Source organism: Rana temporaria, chromosome 2 (genome assembly GCF_905171775.1).
Source record: "Rana temporaria chromosome 2, aRanTem1.1, whole genome shotgun sequence".
Classification (NCBI taxonomy): domain Eukaryota; kingdom Metazoa; phylum Chordata; class Amphibia; order Anura; family Ranidae; genus Rana; species Rana temporaria.
Genome location: NC_053490.1, coordinates 116,466,126 through 116,482,279, shown reverse-complemented (window position 1 = coordinate 116,482,279; position 16,154 = coordinate 116,466,126). Strand labels below are relative to the sequence as shown.

Below are 16,154 nucleotides of genomic sequence, written 5' to 3'. Positions count from 1 at the left end.
CGGACCGAAGTTCAGTTTCACCGGTCCAAACCGACCGTGTGTACGGCCCATCGGTCTGTTGTCCTTCGGACAAAAATTAGAGAACTTGGTTTAAAATCGAACCGATGGACCGCTGACCGATAGGTCCAAACCGATGGTTAGTACACAAAAGCATCGGTTCAAAACCCGCGCATGCTCAGAATCAAGTCGACGCATGCTTGGAAGCATTGAACTTTGTTTTTTCAGCACGTCGTGTGTTTTACGTCAGCGCATTCTGACCCGATTGGATTTTGAACTGATGGTGTGTACGCACATCAGACCATCAGGCCGCTTCAGCGGTGAACCGATGAAAACGGTCTGTCGGACCATTCTCATCGGATGGATCGACCGTGTGTACGCGGCCTAAGGGAAAGGATATGGTGATACAAACAATAAGAAACATATTTTAGGAAGTGTTTAGACACCTCTCAGACAATGTACTGCTATAAGAGTCTCATTGGGGAAATTCATCTAACTCTCTACCAATGTGAAATCTGCCTTATCCCTTGCATACTCAATTCAAAACTTAACAAAGGGAGGCTGGAACTAATGTGAAGTAATACGTGGCCCTATCTCCTGTAAAGACCATATAAATCATGGACATGGTGTAGGATGAAAGCTTGCTGGGAAAAGAGCAGCTAACAGAAGTTAAGGCCTATTAAGTTACCAATCAGAAACTATGTGCAGGAGAGATATTTTGAGCACTTAGTAAAATCAGTGCGAGAGGGTGGTTACCACTGAGGGGGAGGAAAGTTAAAACATCTGAACAAGTTATAATACATCCAAGCCACTGACATTAGATATGTAAATTGTGCATGAGAACATGGCCAGGTTATTAGCTGAGCCTAAGGCCCCATACACACCATAGAATCTATCCGCAGATAAATCCCATCAAATGGGTTTCAGCGGATAGATCCTATGGTGTGTACACGCCAGCGGATATTTATCCGCGGATAAATCTCCCCTGGGATGGATTTCCAGCAGATGGATATTTGCTGACATGCAGAACAAATCCATCTGCTGGAATCCATCCCAACGGATGGATCCGCTCGTCTGTACAGACTCACCGGATCCATCCGTCCAAAGGGATTCCCCGCACGCGTCGTAATGATTTGACGCATGCGTGGAATTCCTTATATGACAGCGTCGCGCCCGTCGCCGCGTCATAATCGTGGCGACGGCGCGACACGTCATCGCCAGAGGATTTCCGCGCGGATTTCAATGCGATGGTGAGTACACTCCATCGCATAGAAATCTGCGGAAATCTTTGAGAGGATTTATCCGTGGAAACGGTCCGCTGGACCGTATCCGCGGATAAATTCTCTTGTGTGTATGGGGCCTAAGAATACCAAGTAGTTGCACTGCAATCTCTTGTTAAATATGGACACCATCTACTCTTTTCAAACTTTCAAAATAGATTTTTAAAGATTGCCTTAAAGTGGGTTCCCATTTTTTTTTATCATTGCCCCCTCCCCATCCTGTATTAAAATAAATGTGCCCAAGTTTTACTTACCCTCTCCACACGTCAGTGCTGTTCACAGCTTCTTCCTTCATGATCGACAGCCAGCACATGGCTCTAACCTTTCCTTTGAGCCTAGCCCTTTTGTGACACACCCCCAACTGTGTGTCACAGCCTGGGCTCACAGTACTCCAGGAGTTACTGCTGGAAAAAAGGTCCATGGGGGCTTTAAGGTAGCTGGGATAAAGAGTGTATATGCAGCAATTTGTAAGCAAAGTTCTACTTTGATATCATTTTTGCATTAAGGGTCTCTGTAATCCATGTCCATCATTTTTACGGGGTAACACAAATAAATGCTAGTAACCTTTATGCTGTGATTCTGAATTTCAGATGTTGTCATATCAATAAACGTATTATCAATGGTTGATAACCCCTTGTTTCAGGTGTGGTTGAGCTTTGATGGCTTTGATGAGTAAAGGCAAAGGGTAACATGATACAAAATTATAGAGAGAGCTGAGAGCTACACAAGACAAAGGTCCTTTGCATAATGCCTTAACATGGTTGTTGCTGTGTTGAAAAACACTATGTGACAATAATTTACCTTCAGGATGTGATAATTTTATATATATATATATATATATATATATATATATATATATATATATATATATATATATATTCATATCGGAAAGTGGTCTTTAGAGGGATATTCGAGGGTTAGCAAAGATAACCTTTGCTGAGCATTAGAAGTGGGTAGTGTTAAAAGGCCATACTGGTAGATACACAGGTCATATAAATATATATCAGGCAGCCAGCTGAGCATGCATGTTATGCAAGCTCAAATTGTAAAAAGCCATATTCCCTCCTTTTAACACTAAAGAGACACATTTTGGTTCATATTTTGAGTCATTGCTAAGAATATTTAGCCATCCCTTTTTACATACAGGGGAAAATATACAGCTCGCTGCTTTCTTTTAAGACAAGCAAGCTACAATTTGCACAGGATGATGCTACTCATGAATGTTAAACAAATATTGAATTATTCTTTTTTTAAGCTCTCAGGGTCCAGAGTTTCATGCAACATTTTAAGTCCTGATGAAGGAAGATTTTTCTTAACCCCCAACATGAGTTGCTCCTTTATTCCATGTCATGATGTTTTGACTTTTACGTTGCTTTCCAAGGACCAGAGGTGTGAATCTGACTGGTGACAGTGGGCATTGCAGTTATTTCAAAAACTTTCATATTCCAACAATCAGTTGGCAGAGGAAAGGCTACTTTACATTTTTTAAAGAAACAATCATATCTTATTGCAGGCACTTTTCAGAACAAGAATAAGAAATAAGGCTGATTTCTATTGTTGGAGACTCTTGTGGCAATGTCTCATACCATCCTCCCGTTCTTGGCCATAATTATGACCCTTTAATGCAGATAGAGCATATGAACCTTACTGTTCATTCTAAACAGAATTTAGCAATAATGTCTTTGGGTTGGTTGGAGGATGCTTTGGGACCTCCAGCTGCAATTGAGCATTTGCTAAACACCCTTTAAAAAAAGCGCAACTACACCCATTTTTTTTTAAGTTTTATAGTGTGGGAAAGGGTTAGAACTTTTGTCAGGATTTTATTGTACAAGTGATGCTCATGGTTTAGTAATATAAAACCAAGACAAGAAGTGAGGAGAACTAGTATCACAGGTCAGTAAACAAAATCATCAACCATCCCTTGCAGGAGAGGCCCCCCCACTTGTTTTCTGTCCCTCTGTCACTAGGATAGAAACTATGGAAAAATACCCCAAACTAAGACAGAGATGAAACTGAGTTTTTTAAGCATGCCTTATGCCGCGTACACACGATCGGTCAATCCGATGGGAACGGTCTGATGGACCGTTTTCATCAGACCAAACCGATCGTGTGTAGGCCCCATCAGTTATTTATCCATCGGTTAAAAAATGTGAAACTTGTTTTAAAATTAACCGATGGATACCTAACCGACAGAAAAAAAACGATCGTTTGTAGGCACGTCCATCGGTTAAAAATCCATGCATGCTCAGAATCAAGTCGACGCATGCTTGGAAGCATTGAACTTCGTTTTTTTCAGCACATCGTTGTGTTTTACGTCACTGCGTTCTGACACAATCAGTATTTTAACTGATGGTGTGTAGGCACGACTGACCATCAGTCAGCTTCATCGCTTAAATGATGGAAAAATCCATCAGACCGTTCTCATCGGATTGACCGATCGTGTGTACAGGGCATTAAAGCGGATGTTCCACCCCAAAAATATATTAAAAGCCAGCAGCTACAAATACTGCAGCTGCTGACTTTTAATATAAGGACACTTACCTGTCCTGGAGTCCAGCGCCGTCCGCAGCAGGGCACGAGCGATCGCTCGTCACCCTGCTGCTCCCCCCTCCATCCACGGTGAGGGAACCAGGAAGTGAAGCACTGCGGCTTCACTGCCCGGTTCCCTACGGCGCATGCGCGAGTCGCGCCGCGCCCGCCGATTGGCTCCCGCTGTGTGCTGGGAGCCGAGTGTTCCCAGCACACAACGGGGGGGGGGGGGTGACGGGAAGTGACGGAATGCCCGTCTTTTGCCCGTGAATGCCGGGCCGGAAGTGGGTGCAAATACCTGTCTTTAGACAGGTATCTGCACCCCCCTCCCCCCTGAAAGGTGTCAAATGTGACACCGGAGGGGGGAGGGTTCCGATCAGCGGGACTCCACTTTAGGGTGGAGAACCGCTTTAAGCTTTAATTTTTAGTACTACGTTAAATTGTCTTTAGCATTTAAAAGTTTTTATAGTAATTCTAACTCTACAGCTTTGAAAAATAAATTTGTCACGTATGTACCAGCAGTTTAATTTGAGTTTTACACAATTTTGTAGCTTTGCTATTGAAGAGTTGTTTAATATCTATTATTACATTGGGATGCAATCATAATATGAAATGTAATAAAAGGTGTGCACGTCAATATTAATAATAATAACATCAAATAAGAATATTGCTGTAGTCTATAGCTACATTGCTGAATCATAAACCATACGTTGAAGATCTTTCCCCATCCCTGAAACCCTAAGAGGGAACATGGCTTTTATGTGATTTTTTGCATTGGCAGTTAATATATTGCATGCATGTTTCACTGCATTAATACCACTTACAAAACAAAGAGAAGAGACATGGTAGTTCTTTCCAAGAGCAAGTTAACATGAAGCTGAGAATGCAAAGAACTACAGTACATGTAATGATTCAAAGCTTGCACTATACATGCTTTCTATCATTCGCTCAAGGGTTTTAAACTACCTAGCAATATTGTATGAGGTAATATGGAGGACAGAGAATATAAATAGTAATGAAACTTAATTTCAAGCTGTGATAAAATATCTAAATTGTACCCATCTTTCTTTAGAGAGGACCTCCAGGAAAATGGAAAATCCCCACTTTGCTAAGAATCTGTCTATATAGAGGCCTATAACCTCCTAAACACTCCATGGTTGTTTTAGGGACATACAGCTATAGTTATAGATTACACTTGTTGCTGGTTAAATACGGTATTGTCTTGTAACAATACAACACAATGGCTATTTAATGAAACCACTATTTACTAATAGCATATCCAGTCTAAGAAATAATGCAGCGTTTGTCCTGTTATTTGCATTAGTTATGTGACAGATGAAGACCCTCCAATTTTCTTTCTTGGAATATGCCTTGTGTACCTCATCTCATTTAAATTGTACTTATTTTTTGAATGTATCATTTAAACTCTTTAAATAAGTTGGTAGCACAGATCAGAACAACATTTACAATTTTCTACCTTCCACCTTTTATTGGCTACCTGACTACCCTTCGATTATTTTTGGTAATTCTAGAAGCAAAAATTAAGTTTGAAGCTTCAGAAGCTACCAAGAGAGATTACAAGACTGTGTATGAATAACGGGACACACAGCAGTCTAGTCCTGTTGTCTTGTATCTCTTTTCTTCTCCTGACTGGTAGACTGTATATTCCAACAGTAACTCTGCATGTGAACCATATACTGTAGCATGGTGCCTCTAATAGAGCATTCTGGTTTAAATTAATTTGATAACATGACTGGTAAAAAGGGGTGGATCCTGTACAAAGGAGTGCTTAAGGTGATGATAAAAGGCTTAAAGCAGAACTGAATGCTCAAGGAAGTTGGCACTGTCATTCTAATATGTGAAATACCTGTATTAGAGATATGCTGGGACACATAGATTATCCTGAGTATAGCTATTTCCCCTCCACATAGTAAAGTACTCTCTATTGCCTCTATTAAATCTAGTAGCATCCACTCAACACGTACTAACACGCTGTATTCTAAATACTAATTCTATCATGATGTGCCTCCTCTGTATTTAAGGAAATTATCTTACACACGTTTTTTCTAATTCAACTCTTCACAGACAATTTCATATAGCTAGTTCTTCACTTACTGTAATTAATTTTAATTGATAAACTGATAAAAAATAAAAAAGATTTGCGTAGAACTGTGTAGAAATCCAAATAATTTTTTCTACACAACGGAAATATAATTGTAGTTTCCAAATTAAGATGTAATGTATTTACTGCACTGAACCCTTTTAATTTGTCTTAAGATGTTATAGGAATTCAAGTACATTAAAAAAACTGTTTCATAGAATAATAAGGCCCCATGCACACGAGAAGCAAATGCAAACTCATCTAAACACAAGTTTTCAAACGCAAAAAACGGCGTTTAAAACGCCCGTTTTTGCCGCAAATTTTGCGGCGTTTTACCGCGTTTTACCGCGTTTGCGTTTATAAGCATTTGGTTAAGAAACATCATAAGACCCTCCCTAAGCTCAAAAAACAATATTATTTAACCATTTCAGCTATTTCGTGAGACCAGAGCAGCTGAGAGCAGCAGTGCACGTGTATTTAGCGTGTCACTTGCCACGTCACCTGGCCATGTCACCTGCCACGTCACCTGGCCACGTCACCTGCCACAAGTTGTGGATTGTCCACTGGCCACGTCACCTGCCACATCAACTGGCCACGTCACCTGCCAAGTTGTGAATTGTCCACTTGCCACATCACCTGGCCACGCCACCTGCCACAAGTTGTGGATTGTCCACTGGCCACGTCACCTGGCTATGTCACCTGGCCATGTCACCTAGCCACGTCACCTGCCACAAGTTGTGGATTGTCCACTGGCCACGCCACCTGCCACGTCAACTGGCCACGTCACCTGCCACAAGTTGTGGATTGTCCACTGGCCACGTCACCTGGCCACATCACCTGCCACATCACCTGGCCACGTCACCTGCCTCAAGTTGTGTATTGTCCACTTGCCACGTCATCTGCCATGTCACCTGGCCACCCCACCTGCCACAAGTTGTGGATTGTCCACTGGCCACGTCACCTGGCCACGTCACCTGCCGCAAGTTGTGGATTGTCCACTTGCCATGTCACCTGCCACATCACCTGGCCACGTCACCTGCCACAAGTTGTGGATTGTCCACTGGCCACGTCACCTGGCCACGTCACCTGCCACAAGTTGTGGATTGTCCACTGGCCACGTCACCTGGCCACGCCACCTGCCACATCACCTGGCCACGTCACCTACAAGTTGTGGATTGTCCACTTGCCACGTCACCTGCCTCAAGTTGTGTATTGTCCACTTGCCACGTCATCTGCCATGTCACCTGGCCACCCCACCTGCCACAAGTTGTGGATTGTCCACTGGCCACTTCACCTGGCTACGTCACCTGCCGCAAGTTGTGGATTGTCCACTTGCCATGTCACCTGGCCACGTCACCTGCCACATCACCTGGCCACGTCACCTGCCACAAGTTGTGGATTGTCCACTGGCCACGTCACCTGCCACGTCAACTGGCCACGTCACCTGCCACAAGTTGTGGATTGTCCACTGGCCACGTCACCTGGCCACGTCACCTGCCATGTCACCTGGCCACGTCACCTGGCCACGTCACCTGGCCACGTCACCTGGCCACGTCACCTGCCACAAGTTGTGGATTGTCCACTGGCCACGTCACCTGCCATGTCACCTGGCCACGTCACCTGCCACAAGTTGTGGATTGTCCACTTGCCATGTCACCTGCCACGTCACCTGGCCACATCACCTGCCACGTCACCTGGCCACATCACCTGCCACAAGTTGTGGATTGTCCACTGGCCACGTCACCTGCCACATCAACTGGCCACGTCACCTGCCAAGTTGTGAATTGTCCACTTGACACGTCATCTGCCACGTCACCTGGCCACGTCACCTGACACAAGTTGTGGATTGTCCACTGGCCACGTCACCTGCCACATCAACTGGCCACGTCACCTGCCACAAGTTGTGGATTGTCCACTTGCCACGTCACCTGACCACGACACCTGCCACAAGTTGTGGATTGTCCACTGGCCACGTCACCTGCCACGTCAACTGGCCACGTCACCTGCCACAAGTTGTGGATTGTCCACTGGCCACGTCACCTGCCATGTCACCTGGCCACGTCACCTGGCCACGTCACCTGGCCACGTCACCTGCCACAAGTTGTGGATTGTCCACTGGCCACGTCACCTGCCATGTCACCTGGCCACGTCACCTGCCACAAGTTGTGGATTGTCCACTTGCCATGTCACCTGCCACGTCACCTGGCCACATCACCTGCCACGTCACCTGGCCACGTCACCTGCCACAAGTTGTGGATTGTCCACTGGCCACGTCACCTGCCACATCAACTGGCCACGTCACCTGCCAAGTTGTGAATTGTCCACTTGCCACATCATCTGCCATGTCACCTGGCCACATCACCTGCCACAAGTTGTGGATTGTCCACTGGCCACGTCACCTGCCACATCAACTGGCCACGTCACCTGCCACAAGTTGTGGATTGTCCACTTGCCATGTCACCTGACCACGACACCTGCCACAAGTTGTGGATTGTCCACTTGCCACAAGTGGATTATGCACTTGCCAAATCACCTGGCCACATCACCTGCCACAAGTTGTGGATTGTCCACTGGCCACGTCACCTAGCCACGTCACCTGCCATGTCACCTGGCCACGTTACTTGCCACAAGTTGTGGATTGTCCACTTGCCATGTCACCTGGCTATGTCACCTGCCATGTCACCTGGCCACATCACCTGCCACAAGTTGTGGATTGTCCACTGGCCACGTCACCTGCCACAAGTTGTGGATTGTCCACTGGCCACGTCACCTGGCCACGTCACCTACAACAAGTTGTGGATTGTCCACTTGCCACGTCACCTGCCTCAAGTTGTGTATTGTCCACTTGCCACGTCATCTGCCATGTCACCTGGCCACCCCACCTGCCACAAGTTGTGGATTGTACACTGGCCACGTCACCTGGCCACGTCACCTGCCGCAAGTTGTGGATTGTCCACTTGCCATGTCACCTGCCACATCACCTGGCCACGTCACCTGCCACAAGTTGTGGATTGTCCACTGGCCACGTCACCTGCCACGTCAACTGGCCACGTCACCTGCCACAAGTTGTGGATTGTCCATTGGCCACGTGACCTGACCACGTCACCTGCCACATCACCTGGCCACGTCACCTACCACAAGTTGTGGGTTGTCCACTTGCCACGTCACCTGGCCATGTCACCTGCCACAAGTTGTGGATTGTCCACTGGCCACGTCACCTGCCACAAGTTGTGGATTGTCCACAATGCCATACAAGCAATTACATTTTTTATGTTTTTTTTTATGGTTTTTCATCATTTGCCATCATTTTTGAGATTTCTAATGTAAAAAAATAGGTCACCTTTAAAAACGCCTATAGACGAAATCGCGGCAAAACGCCGGTACCGCGTTTTGCCGCGATTTGCGTCTAAAACGCAAAAGCTGAATGCTTCTGAACCCAAAATTTTGGGTTTGGAAAAACGGCCCTAAACCCAACTGCTTTGAAACGCCAAAAAACGTGATTGTGTGCATGGACACATAGGATAACATTAAATGTGTTCAGGGGCAGTTGAAAAAAATGCCCAAATGCCTCTGAACTCGAGTTTAGCAGCGTCTCGTGTGCATGGGGCCTAAATGATCTCTATATAAAGTCCTCCACTACTTAACAGCACAAAGTATAACTATAGGAAATTATGAACATAATTAATTTATAAGTCCTCCCGTATGTTGTGATCATTACATGATCACATGAGCCTGTTGTCCCTGTTATAGTTTTTATGTATTTTTTATTATAGAGGATAAAGCAAATATTTAACCAATAAAGCCCTGTACATACGGCCGGGATTCCCGATGGTATAAAGTCAGCTGGGAATTCCGACAGGTACACTGCGGGGAGAGCTTTGGTCGTGTGTACAGGGCTTATGCTCCCTCTGCATTGCCTCGCAGTGTTCTCCATTGGCAAGTGTAGTAAATCTGGTGAAAAAAAATGCTGGGAATCCCGGCAGGAAAAAAGGGAGCAGGTTCTCTATTTTTCCCGCCGGGATTCCCAGCAGTTTTCCCAGCGAGGAAGCATACACAAGCCTGGTTTTCACGGCAAAAAGCTCTCCCAGCAGTTCTCTTGCCGGGAAAACCGGTTGTGTGTATGAGGCTTTACTGTATCAGGGGACAGGTGAACCAGCTCATCAACCTATTAGTTTGGATGGAGATATCCTATTTAATGGCACTCGGACTAAATGTTTAAATAAACGTTTTAATTTTTTTTATTTAATTATTTTCTGACTGACGGAATGAAGGGAGAATAGTACCTTTCTATCACCAGCAATTGAGTATCTGCCAATCTATTCAGCACAAGCAAAAAGAAACTGACTTCTGTCCCCTTTTCTCTGTTAAGCTAATGGAACTTGGAAAGGGATTGTGATCAGAAAAATGACAGAACTTTGCTTTACATAAATCATTGCGTAATTCTCCTAATTAATATACAAGAATGTTTTTGGAGAACTCTGACTGGACCTTATAAAAAGGGTTGGAAATAGAAATGTGAAGCTGCCAGTATTGCATCTTTTACTTTTGGGATACTATTGCAGTCTACGTATAGGGAAATTGCAATAATACCACAACAGGATCTATTGAATTATTTGACTCTATTTACACAATGAAGCTCTATTTAAATAGCGACTCATCTGCTTATATATATACAGGCATACCCCACTTTTAAGTTTATTTACTAAAGCTGAAAAGTGCAAAATCAGGTTCACATCTGCACAGAAACCAATGAGTTTCCATGTTTTATTACCAGGCTTAATTTAACAAGCTGGGGTTAGAAGCTGATTGGTTTATATGCAGAAGTGAGCCTGATTTTGCATTTCCCATATTTAGTAAATAAACACCATTGTGTACTTAAAAGTGGGATATGCCTGTATATATATATATATATATATATATATATATATATATATATATATATATATATATATATATATATATATACACACACACATATACAGTATATATATATATATACACACAAATCTTACTTTTGCACTAATTAGTATGCTTATATAATTTTCCTAAATATAAAGTTTTAACTTCTAGTTTAGTTCCAGTTCTACTTCTAAGTTTGGTCTGTTCTTTAACCTGAAATTTGTATATGTACATTTGTCAAAGTTTACAGATTTATGGCCATGCTGATATATATATAGTTTAGTACTGCTGTAGATTTTTCTAAACATTATTAGCAAGACTAAGAAGACACTGTTTCAATGATCTGATATTGTTCCTTCAGCCACAGTGATGGGACAGGGCGCCATAAAGCATAGAAAGAAGTGGGAAAAAGTGAAAAAGCTTCGCCATCAGACAAGCTCTCCAGTCTTTGTAAGACTGGACTGAGAACAACAAGGTGCAGCAAGATGAATTAAACCAAGAATTTCATATGTTATTTATTTAATAAAACAGGAACGTGATACTGTCTCTCTTGGACACAAACTAGGTTAGTCAAATTTCTTCTATGAATACCCGCTTACCAGGAAATATATGAAAAGTTTTAAACATCACTTGGTAAAGGGTTCAAATTCTTCTTTTTTGCACCTGGTGATTCTCCCTATAGATATATAGCAGGGAAACCCTCTGGGTGCTGGAGACAAGCCAGGCCAGATGAGAACAGTGAATGCTACAATGTACTACAAATGATATGTCATTTTGGGCCAGTATTAATGTGATGAGGCAGCTGAATGCGTCTCCCTTGTTTGAGCAGAGGGTGCAGGGATAAGGAGGTCAGCAGCTGCATCATGAATTTTGAATCTCAATCCGGTTTGATCAGTTCTAGCATGCTTTAAACTGTTCCGTATGCATGCAGAAGGATCAGCTGCTTTCAGCATCTTACCCTCATCCCTTCAAATCGTGACAACGCTCTTAGGGGTCTCAAAGCTCTTAAGGTCCTAAGGGACTTAATGGCACCTAGTTCCGAGTAGCCCAGGGCATTAGCTACAAGGCTTACTAAAGAGACCTACACAGAAACAGAAATACAAAGAGAGGTTCCAGACTGTTAGAGTCAAAGCCTAACACTGATTAAACAGCCTGGATTCATGGCTGGGACCTCAGCTGTCTAAATCACTTGACAGAACCGACCTGGAAGGAAACATGGTTGAAAAGGTATTAGAACGAGAAGGAGAAATACATGAGAGTGAAGCAGAACCACACAGATAGACAGTGGGGGTCTATTCAAGGTGGGGCTGACAAAATTCTTACCCTTGCCCTTCACCATCTGCTGGATACAGGTGCTTCCACTAAATGAAGCCAGACAAATTAAAAAGGTACCTGTGAGAAAGAATACAAATAAACATATACAGCACATTCCTTCAACAAATATGTCATCTGGAAACTAAAGTCATGTATTGGCGTGGCTAAGACTGCGCCATGATTGGTCTTACTCTTTGTGTCCTGGTGTATTTTTATAATTATTTAATAGACAATAGGGCGGTGGTTTTCACGCAGGGTCTCAAACATGCAGCTGTCCTTGAAAAATACAATATTAATGTTAATGAGTAACCAATACATACCAAAATTCATGGGGAAGGAACAATGTAGTTAATCTGTTAAAGGAGCAACATCTAATATCTTTATTGAATTTAAGTATGAAAGTAAATGTTCAGGTTAATGAAAATTTCAGCCCTTCTTGCCCCTTTATGAAGTAAATAGAAAGAATACTCCTAACATGCTCAAATTTCACAATTGGAACTGATTTGATCTACAGCTCCATCTACAGGGTATACATGGTATTGTGGCCCATAAATTCAGATGTTAGTGCTTTATTGTTTTAAGCTTGTAAGAGGCATGTTTACATGTGGGAATAGTCCAAATTAGCACATGGAGGGGTCAGATACATAGGTAAAACGATTCCATATATATATATATATATATATATATATATATATATATATACACACACACACACAACTCTTAGGCCTCGTACAGTCCGACGGACCGTTTCCAGCGGATAAATCCTCTGGCGGATTTGGATCTGATGGCTGTACACACCATCAGATCAAAATCCCCGCGGAATACATCCGCGGTGACGTGGCCGCGCCGTCGCCGCGACGATGACGCGGCGACGTGCGCGACCCTGGAAGGTAAATACTTCAACGCATGCGTCGAATCATTATGACGCATGCGAGGGATGGGAGCAGACGGACTTATCCGGTGAGTCTGTACAGACGACCGGATAAGTCCGAGGGACTGGATTCCAGCGGATAGATTTCTTAGCATGCTAAGAAATTTTTATCCGCTGGGAATCCGTCGGCTGGATTTTTATCCGCTGGGAAATGTCCGCTCGGGCCTACACACGACCGGATCTATCTGCTGGAACTGATCCGCGGATAAATCCCAGCGGACAGATCCGGTTGTGTGTACGTCTTTTTGACCCCAGATCTAATATTGAAGAGGACCTGTCATGCTTTTTTCTATTACAAGGGATGTTTACATTCCTTGTAATAGGAATAAAAGTGATCATTTTTTTTTTCCAGTGTAAAAAATAATAAAATAAATAAAAATAAATAAGAAAAAAAAAAAAATGTTTTAAAGCGCCCCGTCCCGAAGAGCTCATGCACAGAAGCGAACGCATACGCGAGTAGCGCCCGCATATGAAAACGGTGTTCAAACGACACAAGTGAGGTATCGCCGCGATCATTAGAGCGAGAGCAATAATTATAGCCCTAGACCTACTCTGTAACTCAAAAAATGCAACCTATAGAATTTTTTAAACGTCGCCTATCGAGATTTTTAAGGGTAAAAGTTTGACGCCATGCCACGAGTGGGCGCAATTTGTAAGCGTGACATGTTGGGTACCATTTTACTCGACGTAACATTATCTTTCACAATATATAAAAAAATTGGGCCAAATTTTTTCCAAAAAAAGTGCGCTTGTAGGACCGCTGCGCAAATATGGTGTGACAAAAAGTATTGAAATGATCGCCATTTTATTCTCTAGGGTGTTAGAAAAAAATAAATATATAATGTTTGTGGGTTTTAAGTAATTTTCTAGCAAAAAAAACTGTTTTAGTCTTGTAAACACCAAATCTGAAAAACACCCAAAGTAGAGAAGTGGTTAAAATCACTGCTCCCGAAAAAACTGAAGTTTTTAAAACTTTTTTTTGCATTGATACATGTCCCCAAACACTTTTTATGACAATAACTTGCAAATTAACCTTTAAAATTAGCACTTTTGATTTCTCCCATATACTTTTAAAGGGTGTTCCGTGGCTTTTGAATTTGCCGCAAACACCCCAAATCGGCGAACGGGCGAACAGCCAATGTTCGAGTCGAACTCATGTTCGACCTGAACATAAAGCTTATCCCTAGTCATATTTATATTGTCATAGCTTTTATATCCATATATATGGGGTTGTATTTAAAATCTGGAACACCTTGTGTACCTTTTCACACACCTACAGTCTGTTAGAGGAGTTGCTGTCCAGATAATTCACTGGTTTCCTTGTGGTGCTGCCAATAAATAACTAATCTTTAAACAATCAAGGACCTCTTTGCAACTGAGATGAAATGAGAAATGCCTTTAATTGCTCTTGGACAGAGATCGTCAAGGAAACAAGGAAACCGGGGCCTTCTTTCAGCACTGACACAATCATACTGGGCAATGCCACTAACAGCTTCCAAGCATTTACAGTGCAGGCTTCCAATGAAAGATAAGAAGCCACAATGGAGGACTGTAGTGTTGCAGTTAGGTGAATGGGTACACAGAGGAGTGTTTCCACAATATATTAAAGAAGGCAAGGATTATAGTAAACCTGGAAAGACATTGTTAGTCTTAGTAAAAACATAATTTAATACATACATCAACAATGAGGAAGTCCAGCCAGCACCAGGCATTTGTGAAAAACTTGACAAATCCATAAGCCAACCACTTCAGTAACATCTCCAAGATAAAAATATAAGTAAAAACTTTGTCCGCATACTCGAGAATTGTTCTGATGGTTTTGCGTTGTTCTATGTAGATGTCTTCAAATGCCTACCAAACAATGGGAAATTCCAATATACTTGACTATTTATTGAAAGACATTTAGATTTATAGAATAGGTGCACATGCACATGCATAAAAAAGATATTGCCCCAGCACATGGCTGGTCAGTCAACAGGGCTCATGCAAAAAACGGTTGTGCAAGATATCAAACAAGTTGGGAAATTTTGTCCGATTTTATTTCATCTCTGCTAATAAATAAAGCCAGAGGCAGGAGGCATATTAACATTTTCAGAAGGCATGTTCAGCAATGGCAGCCCATATATTCTTCTAGGCACGGACACCATTAGATAGGACAATATTGTTTTAAAAACAAGAACCGTTAGAGTCACTAAACATAGTCTACTAACAATTTCACATATTTCTTTCGCATTCATTGTTGAGGCATTCCTAGACTGCCATTTTCAGGGAAAATGGACACTGGCAACAAAAAAACATTGTCCAATGCTAAATCTCAGAAGTTCCTGGAGTTATTGGTCCAGAGCTGAGGCAGTGTTCTCATCCCCATCTCTGCAACTCATTGTTGTGAGAAACTAGCAAGCTTATGTTGTGTTTAGGATTCCTCTGTTTAGGTACTGAGACTACATATGTGGTATTTTCTACAGAAGCAACTGTAGCTGACTGGTAAAAATGATCCTGTTACTTTATATCCTTGCTTAGCTGTATGTACTTTGCTGGTTGACCACATTCTGCTAGGGTTATACAAGGGGAACTGTTATGCCGTGTACACACGATCGGTTTATCCGATGAAAACAGTCCGATGGACTTTTTTCATCAGACAAACCGATCGTGTGTGGGCCCCATCTGTCTTTTTTCCATCGGTGTAAAAAAAATAGAACATGTTTTAAATTTTTCCGATGGATAAATAAACGATAGTAAATTCTGATCGTCTGTGTGGAACTCCATCGGAGAAAAATCCATGCATGCTCAGAATCAAGTCGACGCATGCTCGGAAGCATTGAACTTAATTTTTTTTGGCTATTTATAGTGTTTTACGCCACCACGTTTTGGCACGGTCAGAATTTAGTCTGATAGTGTGTATGCAAGACTGATGAAAGTCAGCTTCATCGGATATCTAACGAAAAAATCAATCGGATTCTATCCCATCAGAAATCCGATCGTGTGTACACGGCATTACAGTTTTAGGTCTTCCCTCGTTCTTTTTAGCTGCACTTAATGAAGCAGCTCTAATGCAGCAGGGAGTGTACTAGTGCATGGGGGAGTGCGCCCAAACTCTATGCTT

At 42.7% G+C, this 16,154-nt stretch overlaps 1 protein-coding gene across 1 annotated transcript in view; it reads right to left on the bottom strand.

Moving 5' to 3' along the window:
- The window catches only part of SCN8A (sodium voltage-gated channel alpha subunit 8), a 251,372-nt gene that overhangs the window by 41,118 nt on the left and 194,100 nt on the right, over positions 1–16,154 (bottom strand). Inside the window, exons 20-21 of the mRNA XM_040340817.1 lie at positions 14,729–14,902; positions 11,765–11,887 (exon numbers count right to left, since the gene is read on the bottom strand). Coding sequence (XP_040196751.1) covers positions 11,765–11,887; positions 14,729–14,902 — 297 coding nt within the window. The remainder of the gene's footprint in view (positions 1–11,764; positions 11,888–14,728; positions 14,903–16,154) is intronic.